The sequence below is a fragment of the Oncorhynchus clarkii genome, chromosome 13, assembly GCF_045791955.1.
Source record: "Oncorhynchus clarkii lewisi isolate Uvic-CL-2024 chromosome 13, UVic_Ocla_1.0, whole genome shotgun sequence".
In the NCBI taxonomy this organism is placed as follows: Eukaryota; Metazoa; Chordata; class Actinopteri; order Salmoniformes; family Salmonidae; genus Oncorhynchus; species Oncorhynchus clarkii.
The window spans coordinates 35,742,684-35,764,280 of record NC_092159.1 but is presented as its reverse complement, the minus strand read 5'-3'; the positions used below and the strand labels follow the sequence as shown (position 1 = coordinate 35,764,280).

General features: G+C 46.3%; 1 protein-coding gene across 1 annotated transcript; it reads left to right on the top strand.

The window, feature by feature from the left end:
- Positions 1-10,852: 10,852 nt before the first annotated feature.
- LOC139423915 (proline-rich protein 15-like protein A) lies at positions 10,853-17,694 on the top strand. The gene is made up of 2 exons (XM_071175557.1): positions 10,853-11,913; positions 15,909-17,694. Exon 2 carries the CDS (start codon positions 15,962-15,964, stop codon positions 16,283-16,285), a length of 324 nt encoding a protein of 107 aa, XP_071031658.1. The 5' UTR covers positions 10,853-11,913; positions 15,909-15,961; the 3' UTR covers positions 16,286-17,694.
- The last annotated feature ends 3,903 nt before the right edge of the window (positions 17,695-21,597 follow it).

The window sequence follows — 21,597 nt, the reverse complement described above, 5'->3', positions numbered from 1 at the left end:
TTACTGTTACACACAGTTCCCCTGTGTTAGAGCTGATGTTCCTCTAAAATGGGCCTCGGGACAATGCAAAGAAACTGGACGTTTGCCATGGCAATGTAAAGAGAGAGAGGAGGAGAGGAGAGGGGAAGAGGGGAGAGCAAGGGGCTGCCACCTCCTTCTCCAGATGCGCTCGTCATGGCAACAGCAGGCTGGGAACCTGACCTTTGACCCTGCCTGGGTTCTGTACTGAGGGTCGCCGGCTGACCCCTGTTGTTTGTACAGAAATTCCCGCAGGCCACGAGAGAAAGAAGGGTGGGCAGGGTCGGGGAGCGACATCTGCGTGTGTGTGTGTGTGTGTGTGTGTGTGTGTGTGTGTGTGTGTGTGTGTGTGTGTGTGTGTGTGTGTGTGTGTGTGTGTGTGTGTGTGTGTGTGTGAGTGAGTGAGTGAGTGAGTGAGTGAGTGAGTGAGTGTGGGTGCGTGTGTGCTTGCACGTGTTAAATTATATCTGTTATAGTGTACTCTTATGTATGTACTGTGTAGCTTCTGTGTCATGAAGCACATTGGCGCTGCATTACTCAACTTTACTCCTAACCGGAAACTTAATTTAACTTCCTTTGTAATGTTGGTGTTTTTTATTAGGCTAGACAACTCCCTTCATTCATGATCACACTAACTCCACACAGACATATTCTATATGTATCAGTGCCCATAGCAAGGCTTGGCGCCAAAACCACTACTGCCATTTACTGAGTAATGTATTTTTCCCACATCCTACACTGATGACAAAGTTGTTCCTGTCAATCACACTGACAATCTCAATCCTGATTGGACAACATCTCTCTCTCTCTCTCTCTCTCTCTCTCTCTCTCTCTCTCTCTCTCATTAATGTGATTGGATAACTCTCTCTTTGTGTAATGAATGTGATTGGTCAACTCTCTCTCTCTCTCTAGCTCTCTCTCTCTATAACTCCTCATACCTAGGCTCCACCCCTCTCCTCTCTTTGCGCCAGTGGTTTAGGTGTTAAGGAGCAGCTCCACACTAAAACGGCTTGCCTATCTCTCTCTCTCCGATGCCCGCATCCCAAATGGCACCCTATTCCGTATACAGTGCACTACTTTTGACCAGACCTCTATGGGCCCTGTTCAAAAGTAGCGAAGTGTGAAGCAATAGGGTGCCCTATGGGACGTATCCACGGTCTGAACATATAGACACCGTCATAAACGTCTGAACATGAAGGAAGGTTTCTGGGAGTGATGATCCGTTGTTGCCGAGCACAGTAGACAGGTATGCAGACATACATACATGAACGGTACATTACACCCAGTTTACAGGGGGGGGGGGGGGGTCCCAAATGGCATCCTAACCACTTGACCAGCACCTGGTCAAAAGTAGTGCACTACAAAGGGAATAGGTGGCCGGTAGGCAAGCACATCATGGCTTCTACTCCAAGACCTTTATGGGTTTGTGAGTCCTATTGTATGAAAGGGCTTTATGGGGAGAGTGAAGGGCGATGTGCACATAGGTATATACCGGTACATACAGTATCCATCTATATGCTGTGTCTATTTACAGTATGTAACACATGTCCCTACATTCATACATAATACAATCCCTCACCTTTGGCTATTTATAGTGTCTTCTCACTACATAAGAGGTATCTGTTTGACGGTGTTGGTATTTCTCAAAATCTCCATTGGGCCCCGCAGTACAGTGTCAGGGTGTGACACACACACACACACACACACACACACACACACACACACACACACACACACACACACACACACACACACACACACACACACACACACACACACACACACACAAGCTCTCCAGCCTCCTATCCTTTATAGGTCTCTTTATAGAGCAGCAAGGCCTGTTGGGATCTCAGGGGACTAGGACCAATGAGGGAGGTGGGGGAGGGGTCAGGGGCCACAGACACTTCCTGTCTGTAATCAACGTTCCAGGTGTAATGGATGCCATGTGACAGCTGCACAGACACATGCTCGCGCACACACGAACCCCTCACTCGCATGCACACCCGCATGCATTCACACACCCACTCACACACAAGCACACTCACAAACAAACACACACGCAGATGGGTCGGCCCACTATAACGTCTTGTCCAGCCACAGTGTGTGATGTTAAACATACGGCCCAGCCGCCTGGCAAGCCCATTTATTACCAGTGGGGTTAATGTCAACACAGCTAGGAGTGTGCAGACTTGGATGAATGAGGCAAAGCTATGATATTACACAGTGTGTGAGCGTGTGTGTGTGTGTGTGTGTGTGTATTTTGGTGTGAGAGTACTCTTGAAACACGCTGATCTCTCTCTCTCTCTCCTCCATCTCTCTCTCTCTCATGCTGTGAAAGACGTAGACTAACTTAGTGACAGCTCCACGGTTGTCAGATTGAAGCGCCTCTCCTGTAAGGCCACTGTCAGGGGGTGTTGTTTTATAATTAGCTACTAATTAATACAGTTGTTGTAGCCCGGGCCCAGTCACAGGTTGACACAATACAACTACCGGTAAGAACCAGAACCATCCAAGTGAAACACCAAGCCTGTCTTCCCCAGACTAGATCCATCTAGAAGAGGATGTTTTACTAGCCTCTCTCCCGTAGACTAGAACATCTGTATATTATAGCATGAAGTGTATTTCTGGGTATTTTCCTCATTAAAAAAACAACAACTTGGGAACAGTCGTTTGAATGCTGCTGTACTACCAGCATGATGTCGAGTATTTGGTCTTTTGAGTTCACGAAAAAGGGGAATCAAGACCATCTAATATTACCCAATTCATACATTTACATTTGAAGGGGGGAAAAAAGGAAAAAAAAACGCATTCAGAAATGTTTCATTTACAAACCGCCGCCTACGCGATTATTTGTTACGAGGAGCTTTCATCTAGTTATGTTTTCATTTATGTAAAATATCAACACCATAGCCAGGATAGCCTGCATACAGATGGATGGGAGGCATCCCGGGAAAAAAAGTAAGAAAAGAAATAGCAAGCAGGCACTGTAAAGGCCTCTAAAATGGATACTTCGGTAGAGGGAAGCATGGTAACACGTTGAATAACGTCAGCAGATTGGCTATCTACATCATGTTTGATCTGCTAGGACAGAGCCTATCCGTCTCTTAGCTGTGGACGAGGTATGATATTGTTTCAGCAGCTTGTGACACAGGGTTTTAATAGAAATGACGGATGCCGTGTTTTCGTAGCGCCGAAAGATCCCTCGCCACTTTACCACTGATAACTCCGGTGGTGCGTTAACCCGTGCCACTCGGTAACCATATTATTCAACGATCCTGGCTGAAAGATGAAGTGGAGGAGAAATGGATGTGATTATCTCCCTCTCTAATGCTTCATATTTATCTCTGTGTATTAATCTGGTCATGGATAATTGTACATTTTCATACACACACACACGCACACGCACACACACACACACACACACACACAAGCATAATACTACCGTGGTAATATTGTCAATATACTGTGCTTTTGGACATGTAATGTAGCACATTATATGTCCATAAAACATTAAAAATACAAGTTTTATATATATTCAATTATATGTAAAAGAACTGCTTCAAAATCGACAAATGTAGGCTTTACAGACTCACTCAAAGCCTACAGCTCAGAAAATGCCGGCATCGAGGCCCCTCAAAATGTGTCCAGATCTGTCCAGAGTATTATTATGGAAATGGTGTCAGATACCATGCAGTGAATTCATTACCATGCCTTTGTTAAGATCCAATTTACATAGAACTACAAAGACATGCTGCCAAAGGATCCAGACATGATTTACATGTGTGTGCCTCTTATGCAGTGTGTTTGTGTGTGTGTGTGTGTGTGTATCTTCAGCTTGTACAGTATGTTATAAAACGGCATCGTGTTTCTTGTCATTTACGGGGAAGTAAACATGCATGTAATGTTGCCTTTGTGTGTGTGTTTGTGTGAGTGTGTATTTGTGTGAACGTGTGTGTGCGTGCGTGTGTTTATCTTTGTCTTGAAGGTGTGTAAATCTGTCATTTCGGCGATTGCATTTCTCTTGGCGGATGAGAGTAAGCGTTTATCTGTGCTCTGCAAGAGGAAGGGGTGTGAAAATGCTGACGTGTGTGTGTGTGTGTGTGTGTGTGTGTAAAAGTGCCATGAAACTGATTGCACGCTTACCAAAGCATTTGATACGGACAATACAAAATGCATAAAAACAACCACTTTGTCAAGCCTCTTGCAATCCACAGATCCCATAGTAGAGTTGCTGTAGTCGAGTGTAGCAGCATGCTAAAGCGTCTTCATTAATTCTGAGTGTGTGCAGGATACATCATGTCCCCTGCTCTCGAGAGTTAACGGTGCATGTATTCATTAATATACCTGAGCTGGAAAAAGGTTAGTCCCTAGCATCACTAAAAATGTAGGAGACTACTAGATTGTCGTGGTCCAAAACTGGGATAAGTACCAATCATTGCGGGACAGTTCACCCTAAAAGAAACATTTCTCAGACGCTTCCACGGCTCAAATGTAGTTTAGGCATGGACCGTAAAGACTCACTCGTATCTCACTCGATCTGTTCTTTAGGTCCCCGTATGCAATACCAAACATCTACAGGATTGGGAATGAAGGGACAGATAGACACCATCTAATTACATTTCAAATGGTCATCAACCCAATCATCCTTCGCTCTATGGGGCCACAAAAACGTTGGTGCTGTTCCCTAAACCAAGACCCCATCATCTATCCCTAAACCTACAGACCCGGCTCTTAGTCTTAGTCTAGTTACTCTTCTAACATACTACGAAGCGGAAGGGAGAGAGTTAATGCCGATCGGCAGCCATCAGTTTAATCATAATCAGGAGGCTAAAGAGGAGTAATGGAACTCGGGCTCCGGGCCGCGCTTGTGTTTTCCGCCGTAGATTAGCCGCTGATTTGCATAGCGCCTTCCTTCATCCCGGTAGCGGCGGAGACAGGTTGTCCTCCTCGGACACAGTCAAGCGTAGCTCCCGGAGCCGCTTTGACAAATGGATCCGCGCAGCGCTTGTCTTTGGGCTGGAGGGACCGGGGGGGAAGGAGGGGACGTGGAGGCGGGGAAGGGGTAGCGGTGAGGACAGTGATTGATAGCCGACGTGGTAAATAGTGCAGAACTTTTTTTTAATAGGAGTACAAGAGGTGTTTAAAAATCGCAGTAATGGAGAAATATGGAGCCTTGGGAGGGAGGGAGGGAGGGAGGGAGGGAGGGAGGGAGGGAGGGAACGGGAGGGAGGGAGGGAGGGACGGGAGGGAGGGAGGGAGGGAGGGAGGGAGGGAACGGGAGGGAGGGAGGGAGGGAGGGAGGGAGGGAGGGAGGGAGGGAGGGAACGGGAGGGAGGGAGGGAGGGAGGGAGGGAGGGAGGGAGGGAACGGGAGGGAGGGAGGGAACGGGAGGGAGGGAGGGAGGGAGGGAGGGAACGGGAGGGAGGGAGGGAGGGAGGGAACGGGAGGGAGGGAGGGAGGGAGGGAGGGAGGGAGGGAGGGAGGGAGGGAGGGAACGGGAGGGAGGGAGGGAGGGAGGGAGGGAACGGGAGGGAGGGAGGGAGGGAATGGGAGGGAGGGAGGGATAGGAGGGAATGGGAGGGAGGGAGGGAGGGAGGGAGGGAGGGAGGGAGGGAGGGAGGGAGGGAGGGAGGGAGGGAGGGAGGGAGGGAGGGAGGGAGGGAGGGAGGGAGGGAGGGAGGGAATGGGGGGAATTGGACGGAGGGAGGGAGGGAGGGAATGGGAGGGAGGGAGGGAATGGGAGGGAAGGAATGGGAGGGAGGGAGGGAACGGGAGGGAGGGGAGGGAGGGAATGGGAGGGAGGGAGGGAACGGGAGGGAGGGAACGGAAAGGAGGGAATGGGAGGGAGGGAACGGAAAGGAGGGAGGGATGGGAGGGAGGGAACGGGAGGGAGGGAACGGGAGGGAGGGAACGGAAGGGAGGGAATGGGAGGGAGGCATAGGAGGTAAGGTAGAGGGGGAGGGTTGGTGGGAGGAGATTTTATTTAAAAAGAAGGGGTTCGCGTGTGCGTGCGAGTGCTACCGTGTCACTTTCTTGTTTTATCAATTGGACATATTTTGCTGAACCGAATTGAACTTTTCCATTCCATGTCAGTTGATCTTGGAAACAATCCCAGTTGTCAAGATGCGATGGGATGTTGACACTAGCGGAGAGGGGTGACAGTGCTCTGTATATTAAGCAGCAGCTCTAGCAGGCTCAGATTGGATTCTGAAACCAAATGTTTGGCCTATCTGTCCATCAACGGAGAGGAAGTGCCGGTTAGCTCACCTATTAGACGTAGGAGAAAAAAAAAAAAAACTCCTGGGACTCTATATGGTTCGTACTTTTATGCTTTCAACTCGTGTCATCCACTATCTTGCCAATTCCAATGTCATCACTGCTGTCATTACCGTCGCTCTGTGTTCCTGGCCGACATTCACACGGTCGTCAGTGTTAGACGCACATGTCTATCATCCCAGTTTGACCACGAATGGCCTTACTGTAGGAACATCATCGTCGTCATCATCATCATCGTCGTCACGAGCTATTGCGGCACTGATACCCACAATTTGAAATAGGAAGTGGCTATTTAGCTAAATGGAAAATAAGGACCATTCTACAGTATGACTGAATGGGTGATCCGCTGGGCCTGGAGGTGTTGAAGGTAACTAGAACAGCAATAAAATGGAAAATATGCCACTGCCAATCAATAAAGGATGCCATGAATGGTTGTGTCAAACATGTTACCCCCCACCCCGGCACGCTCCATCCCCCGCTCCCATTGTAAACCGGTAACGCTGGTGCATAGTGGACCTGACTGGAGAGGAAGTGGCCAATAAAGCATGGGTTACAGCTAATCTGTTACACCCATGCATTTTGAAGAGAGTGAGAGTGTTTGCATGTTTGAGGTGGTTGTTGTGTGTGTGTGTGCATGCATGCATGCGTGTTTGGGGGTGGGTGTGTATTTGTGAGTCAGGTGTGTGTGTGTGTGTATGCGTGTGTGTTTGGGGGTGGGTTGGTGTGTATTTGTGGGTCAGGTGTGTGTGTATGCATGTGTGTTTGGGGGTGGGTGGGTGTGTATTTGTTGGTCAGGTGTGTGTGTGTGTGTGTGTGTGTGTGTGTGTGTGTGTGTGTGTGTGTGTGTGTGTTTGGGGGTGGGTGGGTGTGTATTTGTGGGTCAGGTGTGTGTGTATGCGTGTGTGTGTGTTTTTGTGGGTCAGGTGTGTGTGTGTGTAGGACTGAGGCTGGTGGTGGGGTTCTAATGGATGGCTCCCATCACTCACTGTGCCTCCTCCGCCGCCCTCTGTAACGAGCGACTGGAGTGATGGGGTGGGCATGAAGAGAGGGAAGGAGGGATAGAGGGATGGAGGGCAGCAGGAGGATGTAACGGTGCTTTGAGTGTCCTGAGAGAGAGAGAGAGAGAGAGAGAGAGAGAGAGAGAGAGAGAGAGAGAGAGAGAGAGAGAGAGAGAGAGAGAGAGAGAGAGAGAGAGAGAGAGAGAGAGAGAGGTGTGGCCAGGGGGTCCCCACCGCCATGAGTTAAGCTCTCTCTGCTGTGAAATTAAAATGGAGTCGCACGCGAGAGGAGAGAGGGGAAGGAGAGCGAGAGAGGAGAGTGAAGGGGGGCTACCTTGTGCTTAAGGGGACAGCCCTCCTTCAGAATCACATTTACAGAGCACCTCTATCTCTCTCGCTCTCTCTCTCTCTCTCAATTCAAAGGGATTTATTGGAATGGGAAACATTCCAATTCATTGCCAAAGCAAGTGAAATAGATTACAAACAAAACTGAAATAAATAATAAAAAATGAACATTAAACACACAAAGGTTCAAAAGGAAGAGACATTTCAAATGTCATATTGTGGCTATATACAGTGCTGTAACTATGTGCAAATAGTTACAGTACAAAACGGAAAATAAATAAACATCACTCTCCCTCTCCTCTTTCCTCCACTCTCCCTCTTCATTATTCTACCAATGACCAACTCATTGTTCTTCACTGCTCTTTCCTCTGATTGAGTAGAACACTGTATTTATAAACTGTGTGTCTGAATCCTAAAATATACAGAACATTCTCAATTGTTTTTATGAAATCACGAGGTTTTGAGTGTAAACGAGTGTCAATATGCTCTACTGCCACCTGGTGTCCTGTCACCATACTACCGCAAACAAAGACAGTGCAAAAAAAACTTTCAAACCGTTGTCCCCATCTGATCATATTCCCTGCAATGATAGGGTGAGACCACAGGGTGGCAGTGTTACTTAGGACTCCCTTACAACCTCAACCATCTCATGTGCGTCGACAACAGCTATTGGTAAGTTTTTGTTTTTTTAAAACACCCCCAACATATTCAACCTGGTTCTTCTCCCGACATCAGTCATTTCAGTGGCGTCGTGGTACAACAATCCCCACTAGCAACCAGTGGACTGTAGTCTGTAAGTCTGTAAGACACTCCCCAGGACTTGGAGCAGGACCCAGAGTGTCTAGCTGCGATAGACTGACCCAGTGGACCCACAGCCAACGTGCCACATGGGAGAGCAGCACCGAGGTGCCATGGAGGTTTCCTGGTGCCAGAGACTAGGGCGGCCTAATTGCTTTAGAGGTCTGCCACCAGCAGGACAGCACGAGTGAAGTTACTGCCATGGCAGAGTGCCAGCCCTGTGTTTGATGGCAGAGAGCCCAGCAGTGCCCAGTGATGTCATGTACAATGCTGGCTGGTGCCCTCTGCTGGGCAATGTGAGTACTACATCAGGTGACATGCTATTTGATGGTCTCTATTGTTTTAAGGAAATATTTGACCCAAATGCCTCGTCTGGCATCAGTGGTAGATTATAAAGAAAGGCTATCTTCTATTTGTCTCGTGACACGGGTTTCCGTTATCTGCGAGCCAGTTGTGATTGATGCCGGGACGTATATTTGCTTATCTACGTCGCTACAGTTCTGCACGCGGTGCCTGCTTTGAATGAGCGTTTCATTGCGTGGGCCCTTTCCTATATTTTCCAGTCTCAGCAAACAGTCGTGTCAAATTGCCATCGATGTCAGGTAACATTACTGTTGATTACAAATGATATTAAATCCGATCTTCTCCCAAGTGAATGGTTTGGTGTCTACTTTTTTGTTGTTGTTATCCACCAAGTAAACCAAATCAATGTGATTAACCGGGACTCAGTCGTAAGAGGTAAAGTTCGCTCCCATTTTCCCCACCCAGGTGCAGACCAGAGCAGAAATGTTCTGTGCATTCTGCGATCAACCGTCAGAAACAAGGCCCCATTTGTAGGGCCACGTGCTGCTGTCTGTCTAAGGTCCCTGTCACCTAGAAGTTCAGATCAAATCTAATTTTGGTGTAGACCTTACCGGGAAATGCTTACGTGCAAAGCCCTTAACCAACAACGCAGTTCAACAGAGTTAAGGAAATATTTACTAAATAAATAAAAGACAAAAATATTCAACCTCCTCCTCCTGACATCAGTCATTTCAGTCGCGGTACAACAAGCCCCACTAAAAAATTAAATAAAAAGTAACACATTAAAAATAACCATAGCGTGGCTATATACTGAGGTAATTTGTACACCTAGGTAAGGGGGAAAGTGACTATGCATAGATAACCATTCTCCTCATCTCTGTCCCTCTCTATCACATACTAACACACACATGATCCCTTTGGCCCGTTCTCCTTCTCCACACCTACGTGTTTGAAGTACTGAAACACTCATTCGGGGGTCAGAGGTCAGAAGGAACAGTATGTGTCAGGCCATGCGACCTCTTGTGCAGTGCTGGTAAAAGATAGCGTTGTTGGGTGTTGGCTGGTGTGTCCCTTCTCAATTGTGTCTGTTGTTCGGGCGTCTGCCAGGCATCTGCCAATAAAACACTCATGCTGAGACACACACACACACCCAGCCTGTCCCAGAAAAGGGGGGGGGGGGGAGAGAGAGAGAGAGAGAGAGAGAGAGAGAGAGAGAGGGTAAGAAAGAGAGAGAGAGAGAGAGAGAGGAAGAAAGAGAGAGAGAGAGAGACGAGATGAGATCAGACAAAGGGAGGGGGGAGGGAAGGGTGCATGTGCTGTGCTGATAAAAATGGCCTGAGCCTTTTAAATAAGGTTTATAAGCCACCCTGAACTATAATGCTTTATTCACTGTACTGTGCTGTCAAGCTTGCCCATTGGTCTCACCATAAAGCAGTGGCTCTTATTCCAACTCAGAGCTCATCACCAGATCAAATCTCACATGACCGCTTCTGCCCAGAACATGCAAACTGATATGAAGCTGAGATGTGCTTGAGATCTAAGGATGGCATTGTTGGACGTTTTGCATGATGTGACCGTGGCAGAGATTGATAGGACAAGGGGCGCTGCTCAAATTTCCTCCCTCTTCAATCTGATCTTTTAAATTGCTCATAGCGCTATATGAAGTAAAAATGTTTCATTATCATTATTATAGAGCTCAGATAGTCATGAACATGATATTATGATACAGGACAATGGGGTTCATATCTGTGTTTGTTAAAGTTGTGGCCGACATGATGTAGGAAGTCAGAAAAACTGTACTTGCCCACTTGTCCCATGTTGCTTCAGGGAAAGTCACTGGCGAAACATGTGTACGAAACAACAAACCCTTTCCCCCAAAAGGCACGCCTCGATTGTGGTAATTGTCCATATCGCCCTTCTAGAGACACTTATCACATGATCATAGGTTTATGGGCCTTTAGCAGGCAGATGGTTGACTGCTTTGGAGCTGGACACAAGGAACCACGCTATCTAGACTTGTGGGGACAGGACCCATCTACAGGGAGAGATGAGCTGGGTTATATAAGGCCTCTTTGTTTTTTTTTTTACGGCAGCCATTTTGGGTCTTAAGGATGTTTTCAACTGAAACGTGTGATCGGTCAGTTTCAAGCCTCATCACAAGCGGCCTTGGAGATTGTTTTATGTGGTTGATGTTTGTGTCTGCGCCGGTTCCGCTTTCCGTGAGCCCGGATAATGGCAGTGGGTTGAAGAGGGTTGTACAAGACTTCTGCTGTGTTACCCTTTGAATAAATATACGGAATATGTCTTTTTTTTGCCCCGTCATTGTAGGTGTCTGCGTGTGTCTGAATCGGTGTCATTGCATATTCAGGAGTGTAATGTTGGTACACGTGTGGTTTATGTATCCAAGAGCTTCTAAAACGACACGCTGACACCCGACAACGGTGTCAATAAAAACCGAAGCCACGGAGATGGGACTTTCTTCATGCATCCCAGGGCTAAAGCCGTTTGGTTACATACTAACCAACATCCTACTTCTGAGGGAGCGATTCAAAACCGTAACGCCGGGCGTGATGGAAATCAACACGAATACAACATGATATCTGCTGGCGCGCAGATCTATAACCGTAAAGTCATGTTCATCCTCTCTGACCTCTGCAAGGCTTTATAGAGTTGCAAGCCTCCTGTCTGACTGAACCTGTCTGACTGACACACGGCGAAAGTGTCGTCAGAGTGATTTGGCAGAACGCTTAATAAGTCGAGCGGATCTATTGAGCGTCGATCTACGCTCTTCCCTCACCTCGCTGTCGCCCCGGTTGTGTTTACCCAAGTCCCAGTGGGCGGGGTCTGTAGTGCTCCACTCAGCTGAGTGTGTATCTGTGTGACAGGAGGAGGGACGAAGGTTGCACCTGTAGCTCTACACCTGACTATCAGAGAGAGACAGAGAGAGAGAGAGAGACAGAGAGAGAGAGAGAATAGGCTGTACAGGGGAGGACGAAAAAGACGAAGGGAAGGACAGCAGTAAAAGGATAAGAGTGGAAGAGGATTCTAGAGTGGATATTGGAGTGGCAATGATCTGATATTTGAGTCGATATATTTGGCTTTCCAAGCAGGGTTTCTCCCATAAACTATTAAGCTTTGGGAGGAAGGTTGTATCCAGAGCTCTACATATATACAGGTGAGGTTATTGCATACACAAACACTCGCGTGCACACACACACACACACACACACACACAATTCAGTCCCATTCAAAATCCTGTTATCCCTAACCCTTAACCTAACGCTAACCGTACCATTACCGTAACCCTAACCTTAACCCTTACTCTAACCCTAGCTCCTAACCCTAACCCTAAAACTAAATCTAGCTCCTAATCCTAACCCTAAATCTAACTTTAACCCAGCATTTGAGCTTGTGGGGACCAACAAAATGTCCCCAGTTGGTCAAATTTTTGTTTGTTTACTATTCTTGTGGACACACACACACTCACTCACTCTCTCTCTCTCTCTCTCGCTCTCACACACACACACACACACACACACACACACACACACACACACACACACACACACACACACACACACACACACACACACACACACACACACACACACACACACACACACACACACACACACACACACACCCTAAACTGTGCCTTGACAATGTACAATTAGCAACATTTTGCCAGATCGCAAGATTGCAATGATGAAATATTGACGATCAAAATGTAAGCGCTAGTTGTATCTTTCTTCACAACGTCAAATATCGGGCTTTACTACCCTCTTCCCGTAACATATCTAAACCAGATGAATACCTCTTAAACTGACCGAAAGTGGACTTCAGACAGAACAGGCTTCCTTGGGCCCCTCGTACCAGTTAGCAATAAGGACCTTTGAACACTGAGCCTTTTGACCACACACACACACACACACACACACTGGGTAAACACTAAGCTGTTAGCACACACTGCACCTAACTGATTGCACTGTTCCTTGGTGACCGTATGTCAATGTGTAATACATTTGTATGGATTCAATACAATGCTCTGGCTGGCTATGTCAGCTGTAAAATACCAATGTGACACTTTAATTTGCGTAACTCGCCTTGACATCCTACTCTTCGCTAATAATTACCAGCTGTATGATCTTATAGTCACGGCACCAATTTAACGTATACCAAAACACGTATAGTATATCCTTCGAGGGAATGACCCCAGCCCTAATGGCCGGCATATTGGCCACTGTTGCGTCAAAGCCTGCTTAATGCAATAGTTTGACAGATTGACTGCAAGAGACATTCCCCTCATATTTGACCGTGCTCCACAATTGGTGTGATGTGTGAATTCCCAGATAAAGAGTCCAACGTTAGCGTGGGGAAATGGAGCTTATCGGCTTTAAGTGCAGACGGTTATCGCCAAAGGTGATAAGCCCAGTCTGCACACACAGGTGGATGTTTACCGTAGCGTAGACCTTCCACAGGACTGGAAGGGTTACTACAGAGTGTACAGGGATATGGTCTCACTAGACATCTGGGCTCTTAAGCGCAGGTTTTTACTGCCTGTGACGCACCGGCGATACACTTTCTTTCGGGAAAGAATAACAGCGTGGTGATTATGTTGGCTTGACTGAGTTTCTGGACGAGCAACATGGACATTATCCTTATGACCTTGTAGTCACGCAACACAGCCACGGCCGTAAAATGAATGACTCTTTAAAATTGAGATCTCACGTTTCCTTGTGGAGTTCCTCATGACGCCGTGTAAACGGACTCAGCACTTGGAGCTTTACTTGGAAGTTACCTTGTCGGCTGACCTGGACGACCGGCTGTGCCAGCGACTAGTCCAGGACACGGTAAAGCTACTTGACAGATGTTCTGCTCTGAAGGAGGCTGTGAAACGGGAAGTCTAGGTTGCTGATGGCTAAAGGACAAGAGGTGGACGGAATGACGGAGAGACAGACAGGGCGGACGACCTGAGAATGAGCTATGTTGAACGTCACTGACTGACTGGCATTCCAACGGGCACTAGAACGGGCACTAGAACGGGCACTAGAACGGGCACTAGAACGGGCAATAGAACGGGCACTAGAACGGGCACTAGAACGGGCACTAGAACGGGCACTAGAACGGGCAATAGAACGGGCAAACGGGCACTAGAACGGGCACTAGAACGGGCACTAGAACGGGCACTAGAACGGGCACTAGAACGGGCAATAGAACGGGCACTAGAACGGGCACTAGAACGGGCACTAGAACGGGCAATAGAACGGGCAATAGAACGGGCAATAGAACGGGCAATAGAACGGGCACTAGAACGGGCACTAGAACGGGCAATAGAACGGGCACTAGAACGGGCACTAGAACGGGCACTAGAACGGGCACTAGAACGGGCACTAGAACGGGAAATAGAACGGGCAATAGAACGGGCAGGGGCATGGGCACTAGAACGGGCACTAGAACGGGCAATAGAACGGGCACTAGAACGGGCACTAGAACGGGCAATAGAACGGGCACTACAACGGGCAATAGAATATACTGTAAACCAAGAAATGATCGCACGTAAAGCCAGATATTAGACCAGAAATCTTAGACAGACTATTAATGCTGAGGCAGATGAAATGATGCCCAGACTAGCTTTGCCCTCTGAACGTTTCACCCGGGCAGGAAACCAGTCAAAGGAACTCAAGCATTAACATGTTGGCCAAGTGTAGCCGATTGGCCAACACAAAAGCAGTCTTGGCTTCTGTTTGCTCATCCACAAACCGAAACCCAACCCCTCAGCTATCGGGTTAAAGGTCACCAGCACCTAAACTGATGACCAAACGTACATTAGCATATTCTATGGAAATTTCCACGCCGTTGCTAAGCGACCGGTGGGTAATGGCCTATTCCCTTCTTCTGGGGGGGGAGAGTGGCACAAAGCTGAGGCTTTATCTGTGTGCAGCGAGGGCAGAGCAGTGTGCGTGTGTTCACGTGTCTATTTTTACGTTTGCTACATGTGTTTGCTACATGTGGGTTCCCTCCGCCTGCATGCCTGTGTTCGCCTTTGCCTGCACATTACATCATCTGGTAAATGATGTACGTAAATGATGTACGTGTGCTGGTAAATCAGTACACGTTTGCTTATGTGGGCAGATTTACCTGTGTAGAAACCCACAGGACAGACAATACAACCTGCTCTGCCTGTACTACACAATGAACAGCCAAACTCTCCCACGACTGTTACAGTCAGAGCAGGAGCACTTAAACTGCACCGACACACTACAGAACACGTGATTTTTGGAATGCCCCTTTAATATTTGTTTGCAGAACGGTTTACCTGGAATTTAAAAAGCTTTTCACCTGGGTACTTCTCTCTCTAGTCCTGACAGGGGAAACGGTCATTGAAAGTGAAACACTAAACAGAAACTCACGGTTGAATGAATTACTTTAATGAGTGGTTGCTTTTGAACCCAGGCCAGGGGAATTTCAGCTAGAAAAATAAGTAAATTAATTCCCAGAAATGACTGCATCCGAATGGAACTAACCCCACACTCAGGTTTGCGCTAGCAGTAGTCGTTGTTGTAGTAGTAGCGGTAGTAGTCATATTTATTGTGATGGTGGTGGCAACAATGGTAGAGGGATTGATAATGGCAGTAGTAGCGGCAGAAGTAGTGGCCATGGTAGCGCGGCGCTTGCAATTCAAAGAGCAACACCTCAGTACGAGAGATTGGGCAACCCGTGAGTGTCATCTCATCCTAGAAAGGGTTTGGCTGAAATATGAGGCGCTATTAGCAGCCAACACATTTAGCTTGGCCAACACACACTAGGAGTAACCCAATCTCCAGCGGTGCCCTGTCATCCCTCCACCATATGGTGCCTATTGAGTTCCCCTGAAATATTCAGGAGGGCTCAGTCCGTTCCTCCTGACACAGATCTATCTGACACAGAGTCAGGTTACTGTGGTTAGGGCTTAGGGTAAGAGGTGTGGCAGGAGTTTGAATGGGGAATGGGAAGAGAGTCATAGGGGGATTTAATGTAACTTTCCCTCCCTCCCTCACTCTTCTCTCTGAGAGTTCATGACTCATATCTGATCCATCTTCACTGTAAACATTGTGGAGCTGTAAAGCTACAGTTGTTAACTAACATATTACTAAACTTCTCTCGCTCTTTCTCTCCCTACATCAACCCAAGGCCCCTCCATTCTTCCATCCCGTTCTCCCTCCTCTCTGTGTTTGTGTGTGGTCATGGCTGACCCATCGCCTGGCTGGTGGAAGCTGACCTTCCTACGTAAGAAGAAGTCAGAGCCCAAGGTCATGTACGAGATCCCAGCGGAGCACGGCAGCAATACCACACCCCACAGTGGAGCCCCCGGGCCAGTAGAGGGCAACACAGAGGACAGCCAATTGAACGCCCGTCTGGAGAGGATAGTGGATAAGACGGCCACCAAGGGACGCCATGTCAAAGTGTCCCACTCGGGACGTTTTAAAGAGAAGAAGAAGATCAGGGCCACGTTAGCAGAAACGCCCGATCTGTTCCCTGGTCACAAGCCTAGCGACAAGAACCTCTGAGCTCTGGGAAATGAGTTCACGTACACACACGCAAACACACCAAAACGTCATGTCTTTCTCTATCAAACAAATTCGTGCAGACTCAAACACAGAAGACTTTCTTTGCCTCTCCCTCAAACACATACATTGGTCTCACCATTTCACATTTATCTATCACACCCAGTAACACGCACAGAGATGAAAGGCAGTGCATCCCATTGGGCCATGACATTTTGTGTCAATCCAGTCAGATATCTCTGTTCTTTCGTTCCCTAGAAATCTGGGACGGACTGAGAGTCTTTGTAGGCATCTCAGTATCACACTCTCTCTGTCCCTTCCATCTATAACCAGTGGAGTAGTGGAAGAATGGGACACCTGATTCTCCCCTGTCTGTCTGCATCCTACCTAGGCCACGAATACATAAACAGACTACCTTTAATAAGGTGCTATTAGTCATCTCCGATTTTAAATATTCAACAGGTCCTAGGGACATGGGGAGTTTCAGGTCATGCATATTACACTGTACAGTCATTGTACGGTACAGAATGTGTACTTTATTGGTGTTGCTAAGTTTCTTGTCTGTTCAAAAGCAAATAGGTAACGTATGAAACAGACGTTGTTGTTTGCATAACAGCTTTATGACCTAGAGGGCATGGTTACTGGCTGTTGGAGGTTGACTGGTTTCCATAGCAAAATACTATGTCACGTGTCAGTCGTAGACATGTCACCTCAAAAATCAATTGTTCTAAAATCGATTGTTCTAAAACTAACATGAGTTTTAAAACCTGAGTATATATTGTCCTGTTTTTTTTTCTTTCTTTAAAGCTTTTTAAAAAATACCGGTAGGCCTCTCTTATCCCTTCAGAATGTAACCTCAAACTAGACAAACGTTTCAGTTTTTCTTCTAGTTGCACTTTCTAATGTAAAAGTGAAGGACTGCTTCATAGATCGACTGCAAGGCTCCAACATAACTCCTCTGCCTTTCTCCAGTGTTGCTTTAGTGTTTACAACAGTCTTTTGAAGATATTGGCAGACACTGAAGCCAAACTAAAACCAGAGATGGAAGAGGAAGCGAGACACCCCACTTGCTGTTTGTTTTTTTTGGTTCAATGAAGTAAGTGGACCAGACCCAGCTGCTATTGCAATGGTGGCTATAGTCGACACACCCAGTTAAGTAGACTGGAACGGACTATTTATTTTCGATGGTAAACAGCCAGAGTGAACTATCTTCACTTATCCACCATATTTGCTAAAACTACTCATGAGATCCCTCCTCTACAAAGACTGAAAAAGTACATTTTATTTCATTTCATTTTCACCTTCTACACTTAATGACAAAAATCACTTTCATTGAAATGGTGCTGTACATTGAGTAATTTTGTAAAATAAATACAGACTTGTTTTATAAATAAAATATATGTCGTATTTTATTGAAATGCTCACGGTTCTTTCTTGTGTTACTGTGGACTCATTCCATTGCCCTCTAGGATGATGCCCTCTAGTGGGAACAAGCCCAATGTTTATCTCAAAGTTGGCACATTCGATCTAGGCAGCAGGGTTGGGGTCAATTCCATTTGAATTCCAGTGTACTTCCTGAATTGACTGGTGTCGAAATGGAATTCACCCCAACCCTGCTAGGTCTATTATGGCAGTGGATCCCAAACGGTTCATTCCCATGACCCCTTCATGAACATGAAACACTACACAAAATGTATACTACGTACCAGTTATAAAATAATAATACATGCCATGTTGATGCTTATACTGTCCTTTGGACCTGAATATCCAGGCTTATCAGGTGTGCAGATAGTCCTACTATGATCAACATTGTATTTGTAAATTATATTAGGGATTATAAGGGACCTGAATATCCTGTATATTAAATATCATGTCGTGAATTGAATGCACTTACTTGGCTATGATCCAACGTTTGACAAGTCTGCTATGGCAATCGACGACCACCAGGGGGCAGTGACAAGCCAGAGAAATCAGAGCAATACGCAAAACTCCTTTGAAGAGAGAGAGAGAGAGAGAGAGAGACAGAGAGATAAAGAGAGAGAGAAGGAAAGAAAGAAAGAGAAACAGACAGAGATAAGGGGAGAAGTTCATTCGAGGAGCAACAAGGGATGAAAAAATAGACTGAATGACACTGAAGAGGCACATTGACAAGAAGGAAAACGAACGTGTGCCTGTGTGAAAGAGACTATGATAGAGTAGCAGAGGCACACAAGGTCTTATCTGATGACATGGAGTCTGAGCTTGCTCAACATATCAAGAATTTTGTGCACCAGTTTAATGGGCTTAGTAGCCTCAAATGCAGAGAACTTGCTTATGAATTGGCACATCAAACAACAGTCAAGAAATGGACGGGTAAGTTATATTGAACAGAGATCTACAGTAAAAATATAAACACAACATGCAACCATTTCAATAAAGTTGCTGAGTTACAGTTCATATAAGGAAATCAGTCAATTTAAATAAATTATTTAGGCCCTAATCTACGGATTTCACATGACTGGGAATACAGATATGCATCTGTTTGTCACAGATACCTTAAAAAAAAGGTAGGGGCGTGGATCAGAAAACCAGTCAGTATCTGGTGTGACCACCATTTGCCTCATGCAGTGTGACACATCTCCTTCGCATAGAGTTGATCATGCTGTCGATTGTGGCCTGTGGAATGTTGTCCCACACTTCTTTAATGGCTGGGCGAAGTTGCTGGATATTGGTGGGAATTGGAACGATGAATGGCACGACAATGGGTCTCAGGATTGCATCATGGTATCTCTGTGTATTCAAATTGCCATCGATAAAATGCAGTTGTGTTCGTTTTCCGTAGCTTATGCCTGCCCATACCATAACCCCACTATGGGGCGAACTGTTTACAAATCATCAAATCGCTCTCCCAAACGCCCCCTGGACACGTGGTCTGCGGTTGTGAGGCCGGTTGGACATACCACCATATTCTCTAAAACAACATTGGCACGACACTGGGTTTCTTATGGTAGAGAAATTAACATTCAGTTCTCTGGCAACAGCTCTGGTGGACATTCATGCAGTCAGCATGCCAATTGCATGCACCCTCAAAACTTGAGACATCTGTGACATTGTGTTGTGTGACAAAACTGTACATTTCAGAGTGGCCTTTTATTGTCCACAGCACAAGGTGCAACTGTGTAATGATCATGCTGTTTAATCAGCTTCTTGATATGCCACAGCTGTCAGGTGGATGCATAATCTTGGCAAATGAGAAATGCTCAATAACAGGGATGTAAACAAATGTGTGCATGAAATTTGAGAGAAATAAGCTTTCCTTGATTTAAACTTTGACCTACCAGCATCATCACCCACTGTCACAGGACACCGTCACCCACTTACCCAAAGCCGGCTCAACTTACCCTGTCCTTAAGCCCAATTTACTCCATACCGGGGGAAGATGTGCCAAGAGACCACTTTATTTGGACAAGCTATATTGTCAAAACGGTTCTGTTTAAATTCATTCTGATTATTTCCAGGGATACACAACATCCTGAAATACATGTAGACATCCCACTTTGCACCATTCACCTGTGCTGTTCAAAACATCAAGCTGTAGAGATACCACATTAATTGAGTCAGTTTACTGTAAGCAAACTCTTCCGGTGGACAATTTACATCAAATGACTGACCCAACTACCAGTCATTTTACCTTTCGTTGAGGTGTAGAAAAATGCTGACAGTTGACAGAGATGTAAGACACATGTTAACAACTGAACTCTACAGACATGTCTATTAGGCTTTGTCTTTCTTCAGTAACTATTCATCAGGAATCGGGCCTTAAGGTGATACCAAACACTTATGAAGCATCTCACCTCCGCCTTCCACTAACACGTTATGGTATGGAGGTTACCGAATGGATGTGTCGTCACGTTTATGCATAAAGTACTTGACACACGTGTGTGTGTGTGTGTGTGTGTGTGTGTGTGTGTGTGTGTATAAGTTGGACGTTCAAGGGGTTTTAGGTCAGAATGAAGAAAATGCATGCTGTAGGTCAAGTAGTTTTAGTTATCTGTAAGGCCACCTACCCAAGGTCGGGTCATACATAGGTGAGTGGATGGGTTGAACCCTGTTACCTTATCGTTATGAAGGACACCTCAATCATAAGCTCCGAGAAAACAAAATGCAACTGCTATAAAAAAAATGTAAGCCTATCATATCACATTCCATGATAATTCTAGCCTATTATTGAGCATTTCTACAGTAACAACCACTGGTCATATATCACAGCTTACTCACGCGCGCTAGCCAGTAACATTACACAGGCTCAGTCAGGCCTCTTCAGCTCCAGAAGCTCCGTCCCAGTGTAAACAGAGGTCAATGTCAACGTCTATTCCACGTTGTGCCTTTCTTGTGAAGCTGGAAACGGAAAATAAAATGTTTTTGTTGCCTCTTATCCTCGTCTTTTATTCCCATGCTCCACCCTTGATGTTTAAGAACCTGATTTGCCTTAGAATTGTGGACTCTTAAAGACAGACTTCAACCGTCAGGCAATATCAGATTTCTCTCACAACAAAACATTACTGTAAATACGTTTAATACATGCACACAACTTCTAATATCACCTATTCTGAAAAGTTTAACTCGGGTGGACTTTTATCTCGCCTGCATTGTTAGATTGGCTACTGTACTCACGCGTGGGAATTTCTGCGAATGTGCTCCGAGTGTTGGTTTCCGCATAATCGGTGTACGGCATTGAGTTGTACATCTGTGTGTATTTAGATGTATATGCATAAAACATTTTCCCCTTACAAGTGTGTCAAGCCTGTGTGTAGTCCCGGTGTTGCTCAGTTGGTAGAGCATAGCACTTGCAGCGCCAGGGTAGTGGGTTTGATTCTCACGAGGGACAAGTACGGATAAAAATGCATGCATCACTATGACAACTCGCTCTGGATAAGAGTGTCTGCTCAATGACTCAAAGGTAGAGCACTCAAAGGTAGCCAACACATGCGACCACATGCTCAGCAGCACTACATACATGTTTGTGCCTGAGTTGAGATGCACATCCTCTGGAATTTCTCAAAGCAGCAGAGCCTGATCCTAAATGTCGATACTCCTGTCAACCGCCGAGAGAGAGAATACCTCACATTCTTTCACATTGCCAGGGCAACTCTCATTGGCCCATTCTAGGCCCTGCGCTTGGTGGCAGTGACATGGGCCTATGATTGAGGTGTTCGGTCATACCAGTTTAGCAAGGCACAGGCATCCTATTTTAACTGTGTAGCTATCACTAGATTTAATACCACATTGGAATGTCTTTTTGTTTATGAGGAAAAGTTAGGTGGTTTATTTCCCCC

Bases quoted from the DNA above. Each gene is read 5' to 3' on its own strand.
- LOC139423915 (XM_071175557.1), top strand. From the start codon at position 15,962: ATGGCTGACCCATCGCCTGGCTGGTGGAAGCTGACCTTCCTACGTAAG.